Source organism: Coloeus monedula (assembly GCF_965178545.1).
Source record: "Coloeus monedula genome assembly, chromosome: 7".
NCBI lineage: Eukaryota > Metazoa > Chordata > Aves > Passeriformes > Corvidae > Coloeus > Coloeus monedula.
In genome coordinates, this window is record NC_138787.1 from 22,248,275 (window position 1) to 22,272,056 (window position 23,782).

General features: G+C 35.9%; 1 protein-coding gene across 1 annotated transcript; it reads left to right on the forward strand.

Annotated features, from left to right (window-relative positions):
- Positions 1–517: 517 nt before the first annotated feature.
- On the forward strand, positions 518–21,655 carry SLC38A11 (solute carrier family 38 member 11; the record flags this gene model as incomplete). The annotated part of the gene is made up of 10 exons (XM_082285437.1): positions 518–578; positions 1,165–1,299; positions 2,820–2,885; positions 4,484–4,587; positions 4,750–4,829; positions 15,814–15,884; positions 16,718–16,879; positions 18,588–18,700; positions 19,372–19,503; positions 21,410–21,655. 10 exons carry the CDS (start codon positions 518–520, stop codon positions 21,653–21,655), a joined length of 1,170 nt encoding a protein of 389 aa, XP_082141563.1.
- Positions 21,656–23,782: the final 2,127 nt, after the last annotated feature.

Genomic DNA, 23,782 nt, shown 5'->3' on the forward strand with positions numbered 1-23,782 from the left:
GGAAACAGTGATCTGGCATCAGCTGGATTTAACATTATTAATTCAATCATAGGATCAGGCATTATAGGTAAGTCTGCTTTTCTTCACTGTTCTGTATTCAGCCTTGTTTATTCACGTGTGACTATCCAGCTTGGAGAATAACACTGACTCCTCACTTTCGGGTGCTGTTTTTAAAAATTTTTCTCTGTATTTATTTGCTTACTGTGCAAAAATGCAGAGATGTCAGTTGAGACCACACCTCAGTGATAAATACCCCAGTGTCTCTTGGCCATAATGATCAGAGAGGTTGGGCATGTGCTGACTGAATTTCATAGTTAAGCAGCAACACTTTGTCCACTGAAAATTATCTTTCTGAGGTTATCTTTTTAAGCATGCTGGTCCAATTTGGGAGATTACTCGCATTACTAGATTTTTTTTTAAAATCTGAATTTTTCTTTATTTTGATTCTCATAAATAAATATTTGGAAAGAATCTTCTAGAATCTCTCCTTTTCTGCTTTGCAGGATTGCCATATTCGATGAAGGAAGCTGGTTTTCCTCTAGGAGTACTGCTTTTGTTTGTGGTTGCCTATATCACAGGTACTCTTAAAGCAGTTCCTGTTGTAAAGATAAAATTAGTCCTGCAACATTTTAGCTGATCCTGAGCTTAATGATACCTTAAACAAGTATATTTATGACAATAAAAATGACTAATTTTTTCCTTACCTCACTAATCCCTTGAGCCAATTAGTAAAAGCAGAGAATTACACTACAACATATGAAGCTGCTTTTTGACTGCATTTATTTTTATAAAGCCTTAGTTTCCTAGTGGAGGTAACATTTGCAAGAATTTCTTATTTGTGCCCTCATAATCACCTGTTTGAGTTCACTGTTTTTATCCTAATTAAGAGACTGAATCTTGAGTGGGTTGTATATGACTTTTAAAAAATATACTGCAGAAAGAAAACCTTTGATTGTACTATGATTTTGAGTATTTTTCTTCCGAGATGAGCCTATAGCTCCTGGGTTTGGTGGGTTGAAAGACTTAGTGAGACTTCTCATCCCTGCTCGTCCTAGTGCCACTGCTTTTCTTACAGACATTTTCTTTTGAGTAGTGAGAAGGTGAAAAGTAATCAACCACAAGTTGGTTTATATTGTCTTTAACAGTAATTTTATATTTTAACAGATTATTCCATTATATTACTGATCAAAGGAGGAAATCTGTCCAGTACCAAAAGCTATCAAGAGCTGGTCAAAAAAACTTATGGTCTTGTGGGTTATCTAATCCTTTCAACTCTCCAGTTTTTATATCCATTTATTGGTAAGATCATATTAAATATAAATGTTTCCATTTTATAGGTAACAAGCTTTTTCACATTGCTTCATTGTTTCACTGGTTAAATTTTAAGAAGTATATAAAGAATGTACTGTAAATGCTTCTTTGTTATTTAAAAAATAAATTTACATTGTGGGTTCTAAGAATGACTGAGGAGTAGTTCAATGAATTGGAGGATCAGAATAATAGAAATGAACTGAAATGTAATAGCAGAGAAATCTGTGATAGCACATACAAAATTTAATGACAAAAGTAGCTAGAAAAAATATCAAAGGATATTCTGTTCTAGAATGAGTAGAGCATGAAGTTGATGTGTCTGAAAGAAAAGGAAGATACGAATTTAGGAGTGTACTGAATTAGTATTTACTATTATTGTAATCAGGGAAGCCACTGTTTAGCTCTTGCTTAAATATTATGCGCTGTCACTGCTTTTCAAAAGCATTAGTTCAGCCTCATACCCAATGAGCTACTAGGAAATCGGGCAGTCAAGACCCCTTTGAAGAAGAAATAGTAAAAGAACAAACAGGTGTAATCTGGACAGGACTTTATTAGACCTGGAGTTTGAAATAAAGTTATATTCAGAATCTGTCCCCTGCTGTAGCAACAAAATTAAATCAAATCTTAAATAATCTTGATATTTTCACACATGGGGCTGCAAGAGGTGGTGGCTTCAGATATCAAGAGTCTGGACTTGGTGATCAGAGTCACAAATCAAAATTCCTATTTTGGGTCTGGCTACAGGTAGCTGCGATTTTTAAAGGCATCAAGTTACTGCAGGCAACAGTGTTACACATATAATTATACTCCTTTGTAAATCAACTACTCCATAGAAAATACAAAAAAGAATTGTGAAGGTCACAATTCTTACCATAGAACTATGGTTACGCTCTTGTATGTGTTTGAATTAATTTATATAAGTAGCGTTAATGACTTACAGTTTCACAACACTGAATATTTGTGTGTTAGTTAAGGTCAATACCTAAATGTAAGCTGTCTAAATGTCAAAGATAGCAAGAGTGTATAAATATATTTTATGTGGATGTATACACACGTGTACAAATTTACACACTTTTAGTGTAGCATTAAGTAAGAATGAAATATGAATGTTAAGACCACAGCACTTATTATTGAAAGGGAGGAATCGAAGTCCATATCTGATATCCTAATCTATTTTCTCCTGCTTTCTTCTGGTTTAAAGATTTTGCTAGCTTTTTGCATGAGTTAGAAAGTCCTTTGCATTTAATTGCAGGACTGATTGTTAGACTAACACAGGAGCTTTACTAAATAGAAACAAGCATTTGAAAATAAACTGACAAAGAATTGCTATTTGAAACAAACCTTTTCAGAAAGCCTTCTTTACCTTCTGAAGTGAGTTCATATGGCCACTCAGCACAATGGCCTTGCTTATCAGGCTGCATTATTGCTTAGGTTGTACCTGTTTAAAAAAAAAAAAATCAAATATTTTGGATATGACTTGTACTAACAAAAAAATTATTTTCTTTAAGCCATGATCAGTTACAACATAATAACAGGAGACACTTTAACTAAAGTTTTTCAGCGAATTCCTGGAGGTAAGATGTATTTAAAAAATTCAGAATGGGGGATTATGTATTGGATAGAAATGTAGCATAAATATTTTGGAATTGCCTGTAACTTTGCTTCTAAATTACTCTTAGAAACTTGAAGCATATATCTATGAGTGGGGTTTATTGAGTTTGTTAATTTTTTTAATAAGCCTTTCCCAAATAAAAACTATGAATCCTAGTCCTTGGCTATCAGTGGACTCAGTGTCAGTGAAGAGACTACATGCTTCTGTGAAATACTCAGCAAATCGAAGTGAGTCTTCCACAGCTGTGTATTTACAAGATTGGGTTTTGTAATGTTTTTAGATATTTCCCATAATAATAATAATAATAATTTAAATAGTGAAACTGTACTTCATCTAGTGAATAATTCTGGATGAGTTGCAAATAATATAATGAATGTAATGCTTTTTAACTCATGCCCTTGTTTCCCTTCCTGTGCTCTAAGTTTTCACAGCAGCATCAGTGGAGCAATTTGCATACGTGTTTGGTATCTACTTTAGCACAAAACCAGCTAAGTTAAAACATTCTTCACTGGGAAATTAAACTGAGAGAGAATATGTTCTGTAATGAAGTGGAAATGCATATTTGTATGAACTGTTTCATTTCCACAGGAGAACTGTAATTTTCAGCATGTGAACCCTGAAAGGTGTGGATGTAGTTTTAATTGTCACACTTATTTTTCTGTGAATACCTGATCAAATTGATAGTGACAGTGAATATCTAATAGTTTTTTTATAACATGACTTCTGTAATAGGGGGAATCCCCAGCATAGCAACTCTTATTACCTGTCGGGTAGAATACTGCCTGGAAAGAGGTCGGAAAGCATTATAATCTCCCAAAGAAAGGAGGGAACAGAACACAGATTTTTTTCCGTGTCAATTGCCAGTCACTTTCCAGCCATAATTATTCATCAAGTATTCATTCAAGCCAATGATTTATGGTAGCCTGACTGAAACTCAGAGATGTTTTAATTTAAGTTGTTGTTGGCTTGAACAAACCCACCAGTTACACAAACAAATCCCACTGATTGCATGGAATAGTCTAACATTATTGTTGCCTTCACATGGTAATCTACTTTGCGAGTGGAAGCTGGCTGATGGCAAGAAAGGAGGTGCTCAAAAGAAACCCGAAATTAACTTATTTTAGGCCATTTCTTAGAGAACAATGCTGTCCTACACAGCACAGTAATTGATGTCAACCCAGAGTGTCAAGAAATTCTCAAGACTACATGGCTGAAAGAAGTAGTAGAATTTTTTATTTGCAGTCTCCCAGCATTGACCCAGACGTTATGAAAGACATTAATACCAATTTATATGTAGGAATCCAGACTTTGCAGTTTTGGTTTCATATATCTCATATGTTACACATTTGTTTGAATTTGCAGAATTCTTGTGTTTATGCCCATGCTGTGCATGGCTTTCTCAGTATTAGTTAATGCCTAGTTTTCAGTGTTACTTAGCCTGAGTAAAGGGAATAAAATCTTTATCACCAACAGTTTGGTACTTCTAACCTTTCAAATGTAGCTAATCTTTTCCTCAAGTTAGTCTCTTAAAGAAATAAATTATTTTCTTTTTTGCTTTAGTTGGGCTGGACGTGCTTACCGACCGTCACTTCATAATTCTTCTTACCACCATCATCTTTACCTTACCTATATCTTTATATCGAGACATAGCAAAATTGGGAAAGGTAAATGATAACAGCAATTCATTTTTGGTTTATTGTTCTGTATGCTATTAGAAAATAAGTGCCAGTCATAACTTCACATAAATAATTAACAAATGCATTATGCTGCTAAAAGGACAACCTTTCAGCAGCTTACTGACTGAAATAATGTTTTTAACTTTACAGATATCTCTTCTTTCTTTGATTCTAACCATTGTCATCCTGATTATTGTGATGGTGAGAACAGTAACCTTCAGTCCACAAGTGTGAGTATTCTTACACTTGCCACAAAGTGAATTTTTGATCATATATAATCTGTTATTGTACTATTTCCTCTGTCTGCATAGTTGTGGAACGTGCCTGCTTTGGGACAGACAGATAACTGAAAAATCTCTATCAACAGTAATACAAAATGAACAGCTAAATATACTTCATCCAGTTTTATTTTTTCTTCTATTGGGTATAAGCAAATTTAGAAAAAGTCACAAAGCCCCTAGAGATAAATGGGAAATTATGGGTGATATGACTAACAGCAGGTGAGTCCTGAATTGGCACGGGAGATTGTCATTTGAGATTTTTTTTTTTTTGTCCATTATTGTCAGATGGCCTGTATTTACAATCTTCAAATAGCTAGTATCTTAGGAGTATTTCTTTTCCTGATAAGATAAATATAATAATTTCATAATAAAAATATGATGCAAATACTGAAAATTTCTTAAAAATAACACAATAATAAAACCTTTATTCTGTTATTTGAGAAAACAACCACATAAGCGTGAAAAACTCTTGCAGCACTCAAACTCTGCAAGTGGTATTTAACATTGGACACTGGCATGTTCTAGACAATTTAGTACATGTAAGTATGTGTTGTGACAATATTTTTATGATTATATTGCAAGAAAGTGTTATAAACCTATTATTTTTCCTTAATGGCCTAGAAGGGCTGTCTTTTTATATGTGTAGATATATTAATAAAATAAATTTATCCAAGTGTGCTTTTTTATTTATTGGAACAGATTTATATGGTACTTCTTATGTTTCCCTGAGTATATTTTTCCACCAGGATTGTTTCATCAGTGTTAGGCATAATTGTTCATTTGTATTACTGCTGTGATACATGGGTTAGTTGCAGGGTATTCAGGTTTATGGTAGGAAGATGCCTAGAATAGCAGTTTCTTAAATTGTACCAGAAGATGTTGTCTATCATCCACAAAATCCCTCTCCCAGAGCGTGGACCTTTCGTCCCCACCATTTCTGAAGCAGCATGTTTTTCACACGATGTGTTAAAGGGGTATTTAAAAGGTTAATATCAAAATTGCCTGTTAAAAAAGGAAGAAGCTATACATAATAGTTACTGATAACCTTGTTACTATGGTAACATTTCTTCTCCACAGTTGTGATGCACTGAAAAATATGGAATGCATGGTTTTATTTTTTCTTACAATACATGTGGTTGGGTTTTGAGTGATCCTTGAAGTTTTACTTCTTAATTCTTTAGAAACTTCCTTTTCTGCCTTTACACTTCTTGTTTTAAAAAATGCATCTAGCAAGTTGGTAAACAGTTGGTAAAACTTTTTTTTCCTCACCAATATTCTGTTAATGTCTATTTTTACTACCTTTGCTATTTTTATTTTACAGTTATAGACATATACTTTAATTGTTGAAATTATCTTCTAGAATTTTGTTAGTTGTATAATGGTATGACTATTTTTTTTTTGCAATGAAAATAAAACTGTTATATTTTAATATGGGTGTCATCATATTACAAGTGAAACAAGTGAATTAACACATTTATTGTGAATCCTTACTAAAATACAAATCGAAGTTGGAGTTCCCAAAGAGATTTTTTTAAATCATCATTATGAAAGCACGGTCCTTGTATCTGTCATATGGGACAAGAATTTGTACAATCCTGGATAAAGGCTTGATGGGGAAAAGAATATTGAATTCCTACAATTGTTATATGGCAGAAGTGATTATGTGCCTGCCAGTGATGACAGGTGATTGCAGAGAACAAACTAGACAATTCCACGGTTTCCCATTCCAATCCTTAACTAGCCTTTCATTATGAATTCTTCCTAAATGTCTATGACTCCATTTCATATTGGTTGCTTCTTGGCTTAACCACAGGGGGTATGGACAGCAAAATGTTTATGCTTTTTCAAGTGCTTGAAAAACACCTGTAAAAAGCTGTAGTTTGTCCCACTTGGGGGAACCTTTCTATAGACTAAACAAGCACAGTTCCTTTAGGGTTTCTCTTTTTTGTCATTTCCTATGCTTCTGATTATGCTCAATGGCTGCCTTAAGTTTTCTGCAAATTAAAGTGAAATCGTGGTGCCCCACCTGCCTGGGATATTCCCTCTGAGGAGCAGGGAAGAAAGACTAACATATCTTAAATACAAAATGTTTTAAGGTCCTTTTCAATTGTATCCCTTGGGGGTTGCCACGCCTGTGTTTATGTAACCTAGTTTGATATTCGCCCCTTTGGAAAATAGCATGATGTCATGGATGTGCCTTGAGTTTGTAGTCTACTAGAAGTACCAAGCATGGGGTACTCTGCAGAACTGTTTGCTAGTGAATTTTCCTTTCTTTGATACTGTTCTCATGAAGTTTGGGATTGTTTGGGCTTTTGTTCCCCCGTCTCATGTCTTTGTGAAGCCTTTTTATCCTCTGCATAACTAGAATTTGTCATTACAGAACTGAATGTTGCTTTATCAGATGATTTCTCCATTTACCAACATATTCATGATTTTTCTTTTTAATCCCATTTTCTAGTGTGATTGTGTTTACTGCACATTTCATGCTTTCCACTTTCTGCTTTTTGTTCTGTCATTCAATTCATTGCTGAATACATTCAGAAATACTGGACTCAGGTCAAGTTCCCCTGTAATCCCATTTGGATATCTTCCCACTTTGATAATTCTTTTCTGAATAGTAATCAGTTTTCATTTACCTTTAGATTTTTCAAAGTGAATAGTTCTTCCCTTTGAGAGATACGAGATCATTATGTGGAAATGATAAAAAAATTTTTTGCTTAAATGCAATCCATGCTTTAGTTGAAAATTAAATCTGTTATTTGAACAACAAAGCAATAAAGGATATTTTCTGCAATAATCTGAAACTTTCTGCAGTGTTTTAGACCATCAGAGAAACAACAACATTTTTAGTATTTTAAACAGGAATTGCAAGGTTTTGAAGTTGTCTTAGGTTACAATGTAAGATGTAACCAAAAGTATGTATTCTATCACCATCTGTTAAAACCAGGTGGGGCAGCATTCTTTATCTCTTCTGTGACCCATCCCTGATAGCTCCGTCTGGAGAGATATTTTTTCTGTTAATGAGCCATCTAGCCTTGCTGCATGATTCATAAAATTACATCATCCCATTGTGAGATGCTCCACCCAGGGGGAGGAACCAAGCATTCCTACCTGGATATAATCTGAGGTTTGGAACACCACACTCAGCCCTTACCTACTGGATTCCCAGAGGACAAGAGCTACATAACCACCGCTGGACCGTCAGAGGAAGACCAGACCCTTCTGCAGAATCACTGCTTCAACAGAACCATATCTATCTCCTCAAGAGGACTGCAGCCACCATTTAATTGGACTGCAACCACCACCCTGCCTGACAGGGTGTCAGGTTGTATCCTGACTCTGTCAGTGTTTCTGTACTATTGCATTTATTTTTAATTTTCCTATTAAATTATAGTTCTGATTTTGAGTCTCTCACTGGTTTGCTTTCAAACTGCTAGTACATCTTTTGGCATCCAGTGTGAGGCAAGTCCTGAGAGAAGTCAGAATTATAATTTTGTATTATAGAAACCACCTATTCACCATGATGCTTACATGGGTCTTGTACCTAGCTCTCTATATTTTTCTGCACATGAGGAACTACCTGCCTGTTGTAATGCTCCTGTTGAGACCAGGCTATGGTATAAAAATTGTTTTATTGGTTTATTATGTCTATTGCATGACAACCTCCAAGGTAATGAACATCATTCAGAATATATACTCAACTTTATTTGCCTGTCCTAGTCTGACCTCCTACGTCTGGGGCCTCCTCAACAATCACACCCAGCCCCTGGGGGTAAGAGTAGAGAATGTTTTTTCCATCCTTTCAGACCTGACACAGCAGTTTTTGAAAATACTGAATTCCCTCTGGATGTCAAGGATGGCATAATCTTGTTGTCAGTTCTGTTTTCTTTTTTCTCTATGACCTGCACCGTATACACCATGCTTAGAGTCAGAACAATGCTCAGTGTGGCCCTGCATCCTCAGGATGAGAAGAAGAAATGCTGCAAAGCAACAGGCACCACATCTACACAAACTGTCACAGAAAGGAAAAAAACCAAAAAACCAGCGTCTCCACACAAACCGCCCCTGAACTAGAACGGCCTAAGCTGGTAGCAGTTGCCCCCGTCCAGAAGAAGAAATCAAAAAGCAAATCAGTCCGCATAGTGACTGATGATGAGGCAGCTGGACCTTCCCACCCAGCACAAGAGACAAAGCTGGAGATCATCACTCGGTCGCTATCCCTGGGTGAGCTGCGCGACCTGCGGAGGGAATTCACCCGCCAGATGAACGAGTCTATCCTGACCCAGCTGCTCTGCATCTGGGACGCTGCAGCCAATGACACCATTCTGGACGGAAGTGAGGCCAGGCAGCTGGGATCTCTGTCCCGGGATGTGGTCATTGACCAGGGGATTGGGAGAACCCAGAAAACTCTCAGCCTCTGACAGCGACTGCTGGCAAGTGTATGGGACAGATACCTTTGTAAAGAAGACCTCCAGGTGCACCAAGGAAAATGGAGCACAATGGAACAAGGTATCCGGTGCCTGTGGGAATTGGCTGTGCTGGAGATAATTTTTGCAGAAGATGAGAGATTCCCTAAGAGCCCAGATGGTGTCCAGTGCACTTTGCAAACCAGAGATGTACTCCCGTTACCTGGCAACGCTGCAATGGAGGGAAGGAGAGGACAAGGTGGGCACCGTTGGTCAATAAGGTAAGAATTTACGAGGATACTGTCATTGCCCTGTTACACATCCATGTTTCATCTGTGGAAACAAAGCTGGCTGAGCACATTTGGAGCTTGGAAGAGAAAACTGAAGAGGGCCACCAGAAACTGAGAAAGGAGCTTAAGGAATGAATTTACCAAATCTTGCCAGAGCCAACAGGAGTCTCTGCCATTAGGAGCAGATGCCCCCCAGCCAAAGAGGGAGAATACACTCCACGAGGTAACCTCTGTTTTTTTCTTCAGGAGCGTGGCGAAGACATGAGGAAGTGGGATGGAAAACCCACCTCCTCCTAACACAGGAAAGGTATTTTAGGAAAGACTGTTTGGATTACTCCCACCTCAGTCAAAGGCAAACCCATCCAGTGGGATTGTTTGTGCTCAAGGACCTGGTTACATTTTGTGAGTAATGCAGAAAGATGGGGAAACCTATTGTGTACCACTAGGAGACATAATCTTAAGTGAGAACTGTGAGTAAGGTTTCGCTGTGTATAGTAGAGTGTAAAGAGAGTGTTGATTTGGGTATGATGCAGATGGTAATAGAGTAAGGGGTGGATAATGTCTTAGGTTACAATGTAAGATGTAACCAAAAGTATGTATTCTATCACCATCTGTTAAAACCAGGTGGGGCAGCATTCTTTATCTCTTCTGTGACCCATCCCTGATAGCTCCGTCTGGAGAGATATTTTTTCTGTTAATGAGCCATCTAGCCTTGCTGCATGATTCATAAAATTACATCATCCCATTGTGAGATGCTCCACCCAGGGGGAGGAACCAAGCATTCCTACCTGGATATAATCTGAGGTTTGGAACACCACACTCAGCCCTTACCTACTGGATTCCCAGAGGACAAGAGCTACATAACCACCACTGGACCGTCAGAGGAAGACCAGACCCTTCTGCAGAATCACTGCTTCAACAGAACCATATCTATCTCCTCAAGAGGACTGCAGCCACCATTTAATTGGACTGCAACCACCACCCTGCCTGACAGGGTGTCAGGTTGTATCCTGACTCTGTCAGTGTTTCTGTACTATTGCATTTATTTTTAATTTTCCTATTAAATTATAGTTCTGATTTTGAGTCTCTCACTGGTTTGCTTTCAAACTAGTACATCTTTTTGCTTCTTTTTTTTTTGCTTGTTTTCCCCTTTATTTGCTTTGGGTTTGGAGCAGGTTGTCCAAGGACATTTTAGGAATGTTATTGTCATGTTCTCATGAGAAAAACAAAATATATTTAAGATGCGGGATTACTTGGTTTAATTTATTTTGTTTTATGACAAATATAAAACTGAGGTACTTCTTTTTTTCAGTTTTGGTTTTGATAACTATCATCCATATGATTATTGTTAACTGAATGACATAATAACCCTGCAGATAAAATCCAGTGTTCTGGATTACTGAGAGTTCATTCTCAGTACTTTAAGGTGTTGGATAAAAATACATTTTGATGACCTGATCTTTATTCCCATCTGCTTATAGCTGGGTATTTACCTACTGTGATCAAAAAAGATAGTTGAGAATTAACTCATAAATGTGCCGTGTGTTAATACTACATGGAATAACTTCACACTTCCAACCTGAAACTGACATTCATTGCTGTAAAAAAAAATATTTTATGTAGCTTATAAAGAGGGATCATTTTAATTTAATTTGTTGTTCTTTTGCAAGAATATTATGATGTCAGTGTCTCCATAATACATAAATGTCTATGAAAAACTTCAAGAGCATATATGTGTAGCATATGCTACACATAAAGAGGATGTGAGAATTACCCAACTGGCAGCTGATCACAGGGATAAAACACCAAGGGCTCAGGAAAAAACTTGAAAGTAGAAAGCTGATTCTTTCCTTCATATAAAAAAAATCCAGTAGTAGGCAAAGATAAACTTTAATGTGTGATGAATGTAAAAAAACCCAACTAAGCTATGTTATATTTACAGAACTGTTAAGTAATTCATTAAGGAAGAAAGAGGAATTAAAGTAGCTGTAGATATGGGGCTGCCATAATAGCTTTGTCTTGTCTGTGTTCTTTCACGAGATGACTTTGATTAATATAAAATCCAAGGCTAATGTGAGCCATACTCATTTTCTTTCCATTATATTGACTGAAGTTATATTCAGCATCTCTGAACTTTTCAGTATTTTTAAACTTTTAAAGTTTGAAAAATATCTTGAAAGGTATTTTACCTTAGAATATAATTAAATTGAAATTTTACAATTAATTTCCTAAATGTTTAAATAATTGAATTAAGCCTGAATGAATCTGAGGTGTTCCTGGATTATATTGTTAACTGCTGATTTGCACCTAAACTTGGCAGTTTGACACTGATCTTCAGTCCAAAACAATGGAAGTCTTTTGCGCATTCCAACACGTAGCTCCCCTGTCAAAACTATTACTTTGTTCCTCTCTAGAAATTACCATTCTCTTTTGACTCAATGTTTCATAGCCACTAGCTGGTTGAGATCAAAGATATTTCTCTTGCCTTCATTAAAGATGTTTTGCTTCTTATGCACTCTTTTGCTGTATTATATTTGGCAGCATTTCTACATAAATGATAGAAAAGATTTTTGTATGGCATCAATCTTAAGATGGGGACTATTATGCTGCAAGTGTTTTACAAGAAGTAGAAGATTGGCCATTTTAGACTGCCAAACAAATTTGCCCAACTCTTACTCATGATCTGGATGCTTACCCTGTTGGATGTCTTAACTGTTGCCTGTTTATTTGTTCTTCTCAATTCCCCTGCTTTTATGTAGATAAACATGAATATTTTCAAAACTTTTAGAACTCATTAATATGTTTATTATGGTATATTTTCACTTACATATATAGTAGACTGAGTAAAGTCTTATTTTCTTATCCTCTAGGTCTTCTTCATTGCTAGGCCTCACTACCTTCAGTCTGTCTTGCTTTTGTCTTAGTCTCAGCTAAGACTCTTTCCTGTCTGGGAACTCCCTTAGGCTGTCTTTTTACTCAAACTTTTATTATTTTTGTTCTGAGAACTACAATTAAATTACATCTCAGGTTTTACTTTGTGTTTCACCTTCTACTATACATGATAGACAGTGCAGCTGTCAGCAAGTGCATTTAGTATCAAAAATCTGTTTCTTCTCTTATTTCATCCAACTGATACTCCTTCTTCAGCATGAAAAACCTTCCTGTTCATGCAGGCATAGCCTATGCTTTTATACACTGAGTGAGAAGCAGAGAGCTAGCTGGTTTTGTCATTCACAGATTTTCACAGCTAATGCTATTCTTGTATAAGCAGCAGTTAAAATCTTTCCCTAATAACTCCTAACAAGAATGTAGGTCAGAACAAAGGTCCCATTAAAAAAAAAAAAAAATCCATCTTGAACAGTAGCAGCAGGATTGAAAAACCACAACAGGTGTAATGTTCTGCTGTATTCTTGTGACACTCTTTCAGTGTGTGTATGCAGCTGCCTACAGAGATGTATATATTTATATCAGTGTGTGTATGTTTACTTTGAGAGATGATGTTTCCATTAGTTCCACAAGTTAGACTTGTGAGTGATTTTATGTGATTGTTCACTATATGACTCTTCCATAACTAACACCTACTGTTTTCTGACACAGTTTTCTCTTTCTGAGTCTTTCTATGAAGTCTTATTTTATATAGACACTTTCATGTCACCTGCACCCTTTCCCAGGAGTTTTTCATAAGTCTGTGTGTTCTGCAGACTGAACTTGGGGGTAATTTCTTATTGATGTGATCACAGCTCTAGAGCTGTTGACTCTTAGTTCCAAACACTCAGAAATTATATTTCTTACTGTGTACTTTCATTGCATGAGATCCCTCTATTCCCACAATATGAAAATGTTCTTCAAAGCACATGCAGCAGTATATGAGTGTAGAAAACAGCACATCTGTACCAGCATACATTGTAGGACATTACAAAATGCTGGTAGCATTCAAATCAGGGATCTGAAATTGTTCCTCAGTTCTGCAACTAGAATGGAAGGAATTTATCTTCTTAGGCTGCTAAGTAAGCAGGATTTTGTTCTTTTGGATTTTTTCCCCAAATACTCCTAATCTGATTTGCCATTCATCCATAAAGCAAAGCAATTATCTTGGTCTCTTGCATATTGCTAGTGCATAAGCTAACACTGTGCAAGGGAAAAACCAGTTACTGTGATTTGGTTTTTTAAATTATTTGGCCTCTTTATTCAAAATGTTTCAAGTGAAATTTATGTGCTTTCTGAATTCTCTTTTTTAAATCTGTATTTGTAGGAGCTCATAAAATAGCTATAACATCGCACAGAATGTACCATTTTGACAGAAATTAAATGTGTTTCACACAAAAACTATTCCTTATTTCCATGCATTTAAAAATATTTTGGTTTATAAGGTATTAGATAAACTAACTTAATTATTACTAGAAAAGATCAAAGAAAACTGATAAATTCTGCTGTCAAAGGAAAATATAAAATAAACTTCCATTTTGCATGTTTATTATCAAAGCTGACCTCTAGTGGTTACAGAATGGAACAAATGTAGTGTTAGCTTCCTTTATAGTCTTTTTAGTTTGAAGTAGTATTGAAATTTTTCCAATCAGATGTGAACGTTTTCCTGAAATACATTAGAAATTATTAATATTCATTTTCCAGACTCATCTCTAGGGGTAGTGATTTGAAATCAGTGGCATCAAGTTAAGGGAGCCTAAGTAAGGAGCAACAGCATCTGTAGAGGGTCAGAACTCCTATTTCACAAGATAAATGCCAGATAGCTCTATTTTATCCCTAGTACTTTACATCTACATGCTGAGTCTGAGGATATTTTAGGAGGGCCACACTCAGCTGCTTAAGGCTTGAAGCAGTATGTTACAGCAGTTCAAAACAATATTCTGCACCTGAGGACAAAAAAAGGAACTTGATTTTATGCTCAGGTTCTGTTCACTTTAAAGTTAAGCTTAGCAACCACAGCTTAAGAGCTGAAAAGCTGCTCTAAGTCTGAACTAAATGTGCATTGGGTACTGTAAATCTGGGTTTTACTAATATGAAAAAGGAAGGATTGACTATTTGAACTCAAGAGATAGTAAGATATAAGTTCTGGAAGAGGAAACTGCAACCTTTTTTTACTTTTTTTTAAATTATTATTATTACTTTTAAAAAATTAGTTTACTTTTAGGGGCTGAAGGTGTAACTTAGACACTTGAAAGCATTGAAACCTGGCATAGCATATGCCACTGCAGCTGTCAAAACCAGCAAGAGGGAGAGATCACCAAAAGTGAGGGAGAGAGAACGCTGCCATTGTTACCTTCACAGAACTGGCCTGAGTGCCATACTGCTTCCTAGGGCAGTAGGAAAAGAGCAGCTAAAGCCTCAGGTGGCAGCAGCTTTCCCTCTAAATAAAAACAAAGCAATCAAGGTTAGCAGCAGCCAACTTTTTAAGAGTAATCTTCTCTGGATTGTTTTTCATTGTCTGTGCTTTAATATTACAAATTCAATATTTAACTAGCTTGTGAATTTCATTTGATGTTTTTAGCAAATTGTATTTCTGGAAAAGGATGTTTTGTGTCCCACCCTATTTTTCCTTTTTGCCTCTTTATTCCAAGTTCATGTAGTAAATGGTTTTTAACAAAGTTTGCTGATGGTCCTCCTCTAACATTGCAATTGCTGCAGGTCCAAATCTGTGAGCATATCTTAGAGGAGGGGGTGTGGGGAATATGACATTATTGCCTCACTGTAAATGTCTCCATGTACTCTCTTATACTTTCTTTTATCTTTTGGGAAGCAGCAGAATCTCTTTACTATGAGGAACAGGTGTAAAGAAAGGCAAACTCCTTCACTTGATTTGTAGCCTAGTAAGAAGGTATCTCTAGACTGCTTGGATTACATGTTTAAATTCAAAGGTAGAAATTGCCTCTAAATAGTCAGAGGATGTTTTCAGTTGAGATAACCTTAGTCAGGATCAGTAACAGCTTTTACCCTTCATGTTGTTGTTTCTTGGTATATGCTGACTTGAGGAGCTTGTTTACGAAACTGAAACAGGCTGACATTTTTGACTGTAAACACTAGTTACAGAAATACTTGAATCAAAACAAGGGAGGTGAGAAAGGTATCTGCCTGCTTTCAACTTGTTGATAAACACTGGGGCTATTTCAGAGGGTTCTGGAGATCTGTCTAGCAGCAGTTCTGCATTACAGCATATTACTTGAGTAATTTTTAATAACTGATAATTGAAAAGAGGGTAATCTATTAAAATGTCTGTTTTAGACCCAAATCAGAAAATGCATGGATATTTGCAAAGTCAAATGCAGTACAAGCCATTGGGGTGATGTCATTTGGTAAGTGGTTTCTTCCGTTTTTTTTTTCAACATTAAGATCAATTGTAAGAAATCACTTAATATTTTGAACCAAGATTTTTTTTTTTTTTTAATATTCATGTTATGCTGGTGTAGAGAAAAAAAAAAGAAATTGACTAACTCATCCATATGAATGTCATTGTTACTGTGTATGACATTAACCTCATCCATTGTCCATTTGGCCCTAGAGGCTATTGCCACTGTAGCAGGGACAGTGTGCACGTGAATCCAGCTCACCTGTGCAGGTCATCCTAAAGCACCTGCATCAATGGGTTAGTCTAACTGATAAGCTGAGGGGGCTGGGATCGTTCTGCATTCCCTTGGGTAACCTCTAACAGAAAAGTCCTCATTCTGAAATCTGTTCCTGCCTGCAGGATCTGTTATATTATTTCTTGTTAATGTTGTGATAATCTGAGGCTTCCCAATGCTTGCTGCTGCCAAAAATGGATGCCATATGAAGTCTGAAAGTAGCAAATGGCTCTGTAGATTAAAAAAAAAAAAAACAACAAACTTCTCAAATCTGCTGCTGGGTTCTTAAGTAAAAGGAGAGCAGGAAGAGGAAATAGCTGTGGAATGGAGATGTGGAGGGTGGGAAATGGCATAGCATTTAAGGATAATGTAATCAGAATCATCTTGGGATGAATATAAACCTTCATCAAATCAACTAAGCAAGCAAAGGTTCAAACCGTTTATCTTTGCCACTCATTGCAAGATTAATGTTTGTATGTAATAATGAGTGGATTCAAACAGTGCTGTGTCTCTATGCACTTATGCATGAATTCATATATTTGCTTTAACTGTCATGTGTGTTTCAGCATTCATCTGCCATCATAACAGCTTTTTAATATATGGGTCTCTGGAAGAACCCACATTAAAGAACTGGTCTCAAGTCACACATATGTCTGTCTCACTTGCTCTTGTCATCAGTGTAGTGTTCGCTGCCTGTGGATATATGACTTTTACAGGATACACAGAAGGTAAACTGCTTGATCCCTCAATTTTGGTACTTGCTATAATCCTTACATTTCTGCCTTGCTGTCTGATTTTTTCTGTAAACATCTTGGTGACTGTAAAAATGCAAAAAACATAATATATTTGGACAGAAATAGGACATTCCTCATAGTTACCCAACAACCAAAACGGGATACAAAAACGTCAGCTACAGGCTAATAGATGTCAGATTCTCAAGCATAAATCTCACCAGTGGAAGTCCCCTTTGAATACTTCCATCATCAAAACACTTTGAGGACTAAACAGCTATGAGTTATCCACATGGTCCAGCAGCAGAGAGCAGTAAGAACAAAAATTTCCTTCAGAATATCTGGTATATATTCCTGTGTATTTTCTTACATTTTTTTCCTGTCTGTGCTATTACAGCATCCTAGAGTTAGAGATATTTCCTATCTTTGCAACAGCTGTTCTGCTGTTATTAATCCTACTGTCCCCTCTGTGGGTATATGAATACACATAAATATATATAATTAATGTTGCATCATGCTGTTTAACATTTTGTTGAAGTTAAAAAGGTATGTTCATAAGAACAAGGTGTAAATTGGTTTCAGTGCATTACTTTCTTCAGGAAAAACGCACATTTTATAAGCAAGCATCTTTTCTGTTACTTCATAGAGACATTCTGGATTGTAGGAGAAGGCTTCCAAGCTTTTTCCTTTTCTGATGAGCAGCAGCATTTAGTTGAGAACAGAGAAATTGTAGGATGGGGATTCCTGGTTTATCTGTCCTTTTCTCCTGCCTCCAGTGCTTACTCCAGCAAAGTAAGTCACTGTCCTAGAAGTACTCTAGGTAGACCGAGTTTAGGCTGGTTGAGACCTTTCAGGTATAGAAAGCTCTGCCTGCAGCTCCCCTCAGTATGACTCTTGTGTAAGCAGGTTCCATCTCCCCTTCTGTCTCCCCTGTCAAAATCTTTTGGCTGCTTAAAGTTAACACCTTATTGCTTCTTCAGTGCCATTGTGATCCTGAAAGTAGTAAATCATGAAACACCATCGTATTCGCATAAAAAAGACCTGATAGTTCATCTGATCACTGTCTTGCACTGTCTCTTGTGCCTCAGAGATCATTATTACAGATTCTTTGTGGTAAACACCAAGCAAGATGATTTTAATTCTATAGTGATGCTTTTGTTGTTAGATATAAGATTTGCTAGGTAATAAACCATATGTTTATAACGGGCTTTTGGGGTCAGAATATTTGAAATTCTTCTCTACAGCTTATTAGCTGTGATTAAATACTATCAGAGAAATGCAGTTCTCCACAGGTAACTCTCTCACCTTTTTTTTGTGTAACTGTCGTTCTAGGAGTTACATTTTTAGGGAAAATGTATCTTTTACACATAAGCTTTCTTTCTGAATCTGTCACATATTTATTTAATCAAACACTGGCATCTCATACAAAATCTATGGTATGGGGAAGATAACAGATGACAAATTCTGATATGTATATTTGAAAATATTATTTGAAGATTAATGCTACTTGAGATAGAGACACTGCTACCAGCAGGATAAGCTGAAAGTTGCTCCTGGATGTAACTTGTGACTGTAACTAGTTTCTAGTTACATGTCAGAAGAGGGGTTCAGTAAGTCTCAGTTACTCCAGTAACCTGCACTTCAAGTTGCAAATATAGGTAAATGATGTGAAGTTCCAGCTAATTGGTGTTTTGCTATACCTCAGGAGATATATTTGAAAACTACTGTAGAGATGACAACCTTGCTACATTTGGAAGGTTTTGTTATGGAGTTACTGTAATTTTGACCTTCCCCCTTGAATGTTTTGTGACCAGAGAGGTAAGAATTTATTACATTTTCCCTTTAACACTGTTGTTACATATTAATAATATTCTCACATTATTAATACATATTGTAGCTGAAGTCTATGGTTCATCTGTGATAAATAGCAGCATATTTTATCCCACTACATGCAATGAGTACAGGGAACTAGTTGTACTGTTTAGACACTGGCCATAGAATGTTGTTTTACATTCATTATAATATTAGTCAGCATTATATTAATAATTACTTAATAATATCAGGACTGCTTAAAATTCCAAGTTTGGCATAAATGACATTGTTGTTACTGTGTTGAGAATAGCCAAAAAACCATACTTTTCATGCTTAATACTTTTCCTTTTTAGAAGTATCTCCATCTAGGAAATCCATCTATTCAATAAATAATTGTAAGTGGATTTATTCTGTAATGGGCAATTGAGAAAAGAGTAAATCCTAAAATCCTACAGGCATAACTAAGTCAATCTGGCAAGTGTTCTGCAATTTTAGTAATGATTGTTATGAGTCATTTTTGGAAGCAGATGAAGATGTTTTCTTGAAGCAAGGTAAGTAAAATTCAGCCAGTGTTTTCTCATCCATTCCTTTTGTTTCCTAAGGTTAGAAGGTTTGGAGTAAGCTGTTTCATAACATAAGGAGAAAAATTAAGGTTTAAAATTGTGGTTCTGTTTCAGGTGATTGCCAATGTGTTTTTCCATGGGAACCTCTCAACAGTTTTCCATGTTGTTGTGACAGTAGTTATCATTGCTGTGGCGACTGGTGTATCATTAATGTATGATTGCCTTGGAATGGTCTTAGAGCTGAATGTAAGTGAACCTGTATACTCTTTTATTTAATAAATCACTTATTAATAAAACAGAGCTTTATAAAATCCACAGCTCTGCTGCAAATCTCATGTAATTTGACATAGTAGTCAGTAGTAATGTTAGAAGGAATTACTCACTGCTTCAAAATCAGATAACTAAAGGTGAAAGGAAGTTAAGAAGTAAAATTCATATGGTTGGGGAGGGTTTTAGAACAGTTTCGTAGATATGGCAAGAGGCTATGACTTACCAAATGTATTTAAACCACAGCAGAAATTACTAAAGTACTCATCCAGACTGTATAGTGGTACTGAATTTAGCATTTCTTTCTCTAGTCCCTGCTTCTGATGAAGTTGGAAAATTACTAAACGCTGGGCCAGATTCTAGTGACTGCCTTGGGCCAAAGGGGCAAAAAACAAAGGGAGGTAGAAAGAAAGAACCAGTAGTAGCAAGACCACAGAGATGGTCGCTGGAAATACACAGCTCCCTCAAAAGCAAGCATTCCATCAGTATAGTGGGGTTTTTTTCCTAAGCATTTAGTCAGTAGTCAAGCTGATAGCTTTATTCAGTTACAAATAGAAGTTGATAGCCAGGCTCCTATCTCGTGGGGTTTTTTTTCTTTTCCTTTTTAAGAGACAGTTTTACCATACAGCTGTAGGTATCTATTGGTTGTAATAATTGTGCTTAGAAAGATTGTTCAGTCTTGATATCCAGCAGTAGAGAAAAATGAATAGACAGAGTATTTACATGTGAAAGAAAGGTGATCTGTCTTTTCAGCTGGGATTCTGTCCAGCAGAATTGTCTTTTGGCTCTTCACCACAGATGGCATTTGATGCTGTTTCTCTGACCCTGCTTACTCTTTCCCTGCTTTCTGGTTTTAAAACAAAACACAAGCCATTGTGTTTGCCTTGTGGTAATTCCCCAGGGAATCTATTTGGTCATATGGGAGTCAAAGAGGCACAGATTTTGCTTCATTCTTTTACTGGGATGCTGGTTTGTGTTACTTCACAGACCTAAATCTTAGTTTTCATGGAGAAGATCCTTTGTGCATGTACCTATTTTTGATGTCTGTACTGATCACTGTTAACAGGTTCTACCATAAAAATATTGGAACTTTTGTACAAATGATGATGTAATGTTGCTCCTTAGGCTGGATTACTATCTTGCCATAATTAAGTTGAAACATAGCGTTTGTTAAGTGTGGGACAAAGTAAACATTCAAAATTTCTACATAAAGTTGCTCTCTTCTGGCATGTAACTCATATATTAACCTACAGTGGCTTTACTACAAAAAGCATTTTTAAAAGTGCTTTTTATTTGTCCCTAAGAGAGCATTTAAAGAGGAGCTGAATTTTTAGTGAGAGAAAAGGTTCTACTCTGTCAAAGAGAGCTTTGCTTTCATAGGGAAGTCAACGTAAATCAGGTTATAAATGTTAAAATGATCAGAATTCTTTGAACTCCTATGATATTGATATGATTTTTCCACTTTTTTAAAAAAATTATTTTTTTAAAGGCAGTGTTATATCTAAACTCCTCCATGGGATTTTCTTAAATATTTTAGTTCAGTTGGGGAACTCTGTTTGGACTTTTACTCTATCCTCTTAAGCTGAGAAACTTGGGGTAATCAGATTTAATGCTTCTTGCAACATTAAAATATTATTCTGTATCAGCAAAGCAAAAGCATTTAAATAAATCTGAATTATTTGAAATAGTTTAACAGATATTTTTGCATATTATTTGGGACTTTGAAAAAAAGGTTTTCCATATAGCAACACTGGAAAAGGCCTTTATTCTCTGGTTTTACTGTTGCATCAGGCTAATCACAACTGTTTAAAAATTCAGGTATTTGTTCTTCACATCTAAATAAACATGCTTATGAGGTTTTTTTATTGCTCTTTCCCACACACAGGGAGTTCTGAGTGCTACCCCACTTGTTTTTATCATCCCATCAGCGTGTTATCTAAGGCTGTCCAAGGAGCGGTGGAACCATTCAGACAACTTAATATCCTGCCTGATTCTTGTTCTTGGTGTGCTAGTGATGGCAGTTGGCTTGGTTATGACTGTCTTGCATCCCCAGGAATGTAGCCATGGAAAAGAAATGTTCTACTGCTCCCCTAGTAATGTTTCTTTACACAACAGTACACTTCCACCATAGGTAGCACACTAATCTCCAGACTAGATCGGGCACATCTCATAGGGAGCCATACATGCCAGTTTAAAGGAGAGTGGAACAAAGAGCTGTCATGTTTTGAGATGCACTAAGAATCTTAAACTGTATAACTGTATTTACATACTTGATTTTGTGCTGCGATCCTGTTTCAGGTAAGACTTAAGTTTTAACAGTTGAAACACAAATTCTCAGAGGTGCCTTTCAGCAGACATTACTTGAATAACTTGCAAGTCTACCAAAAAGTTTGCATTTTTTTAACTTAGTCTGCACTGCTGTTAAAAAGCTAGAAATTAAATGTTTTGAAATGTAAACCTCTCCCATGTTTCATTGATTTAACTTAGTTTTTATTAATTTTATAATCTTTAATGTATTATTTATTAGCACACTATAATATGGGGGTTTTTTGAAGTCCTGAGAAAAAGTATGTCTGGATCTCTGTGTATTACAATTCTGCTATTAAATTGAAAGACCCTTATTAATTCTGTCTTTGATTTTGCAGTAACTGTCCTTTAGAGCTGAAAGCTTCCTTTTTATTAGCTCTTGAGTAAAAGGCAATTTTGTATTCTGACTGAACTGTAACTGATACAATTTAATTGTAACTCTTACAATATGTGGTCTTCTAATTGAAAGATATTGCACAAATAAATTCACAAGAGTGAATTTAAAAAGATTCAACTAGGCAGTCTTTGTAAAAATTTCAAGATTGACAAAGAAGGAAATTACATTGCAGCTGAGTTCTTACATTTATAATATTACTCATTATTTCTGAAACGGAATTTTGAAACTAACATTCTAAACCTGATTATCATTCTAGTCCTCTGATTCTTTTCAGTATATGACTAATGATTTTGTCATGGTTTGTCAAATTCTGGTGATTTGTTATATTTTCCAAAATTTGTTTAACATCAAGATTAATGTGTATATATATATGTATGTGTATATATACATAAGTATATATAAAAATAGACTCACATGCCTGTAGAATATGAGTAATTTGAGGTTGGTAATATGGGTATCCTCAGTCATATCAATGCTGTCATTTTGAAAATGTTTTGTTATCAAATCAAAATGTGTACTTGAGTTAAGTTTTGCATTACTGTGATCCTTGTGGTTCCTTATGCCAGCTAGATGCATAACACTTCTTCATTTTTATGCTGCTTAATGGGGATGGGTTTTGTCTTCCCTTCATATTGCATGACGGAGCTATTTCATTGAAGATTTCCAGCTAAACAGATCTTTAAGCAAGGGTCACTAGATGGTGATGATACTTGTAAGAATAACACACTTTTTAAAAGTACTGCTTCCAAAATAAATGCTTTAAACATTACTGGGGTTTTTCTGTTGTTGTTGTTTCTTTGGGGTTTTTTCAAGTACAGAGAAGTGTGACTATTATTCTGCTTTCTCTACATAGTGTCAACGTTGAGGGTGATAATTTATTTGTTCTCCAGGTACCTGATACTGGTCACAGAGAATATTTCTCACCAGTTTAGATTCAGTAATAGCTGATTTTGTCTTAGCTGTGGGTGAATTGTTACTGAATAGATTCACTTTCTTCTATGCCAAATGGAGTTAAACCTAAATAATATTTCCTTGTGACAGCTAATGAGATGTTTTTGATCTATCATAAATCTCTCATGAGCTTTGTTGGGTTTTTTTCTGATTATTTTTTTTCAATGTTGAAGTAGGTTACCTTGTTTCAGGCATTAATTACAATCTATCTTTGCCTCAGAGTGTCATGGAATAATTTCCATCTCATTCTACTGAGGCTGTGTTGATACGAAATCATGTTTGCCTGTCCTTTATTAAGGATGAGTCTTTCTATGCTTTTTTACTTCATAAATGAAAATTTAAAGATTTTTTTTTCTCTGTTCTTTTTAATTTTTGAAGTGTAAAGTCTGAAGTAGTAATGGTCAGTTAAATGTTTTCATTGCTGATAAAGCTTCTCTTACCCTTGGAATTTTCTTTTGCCAAAACAAATTGAATTAATGTAATCATATGCTCAGTGGTTTTCATTCATGAATTTCCCAGGTGATGATGGGGCTCTCCCAGCTGTATGTATATTGAAAAGGGGAAGTCAGGTGTCATGGAAGCCAGAATTTAAAGTTAACTGCT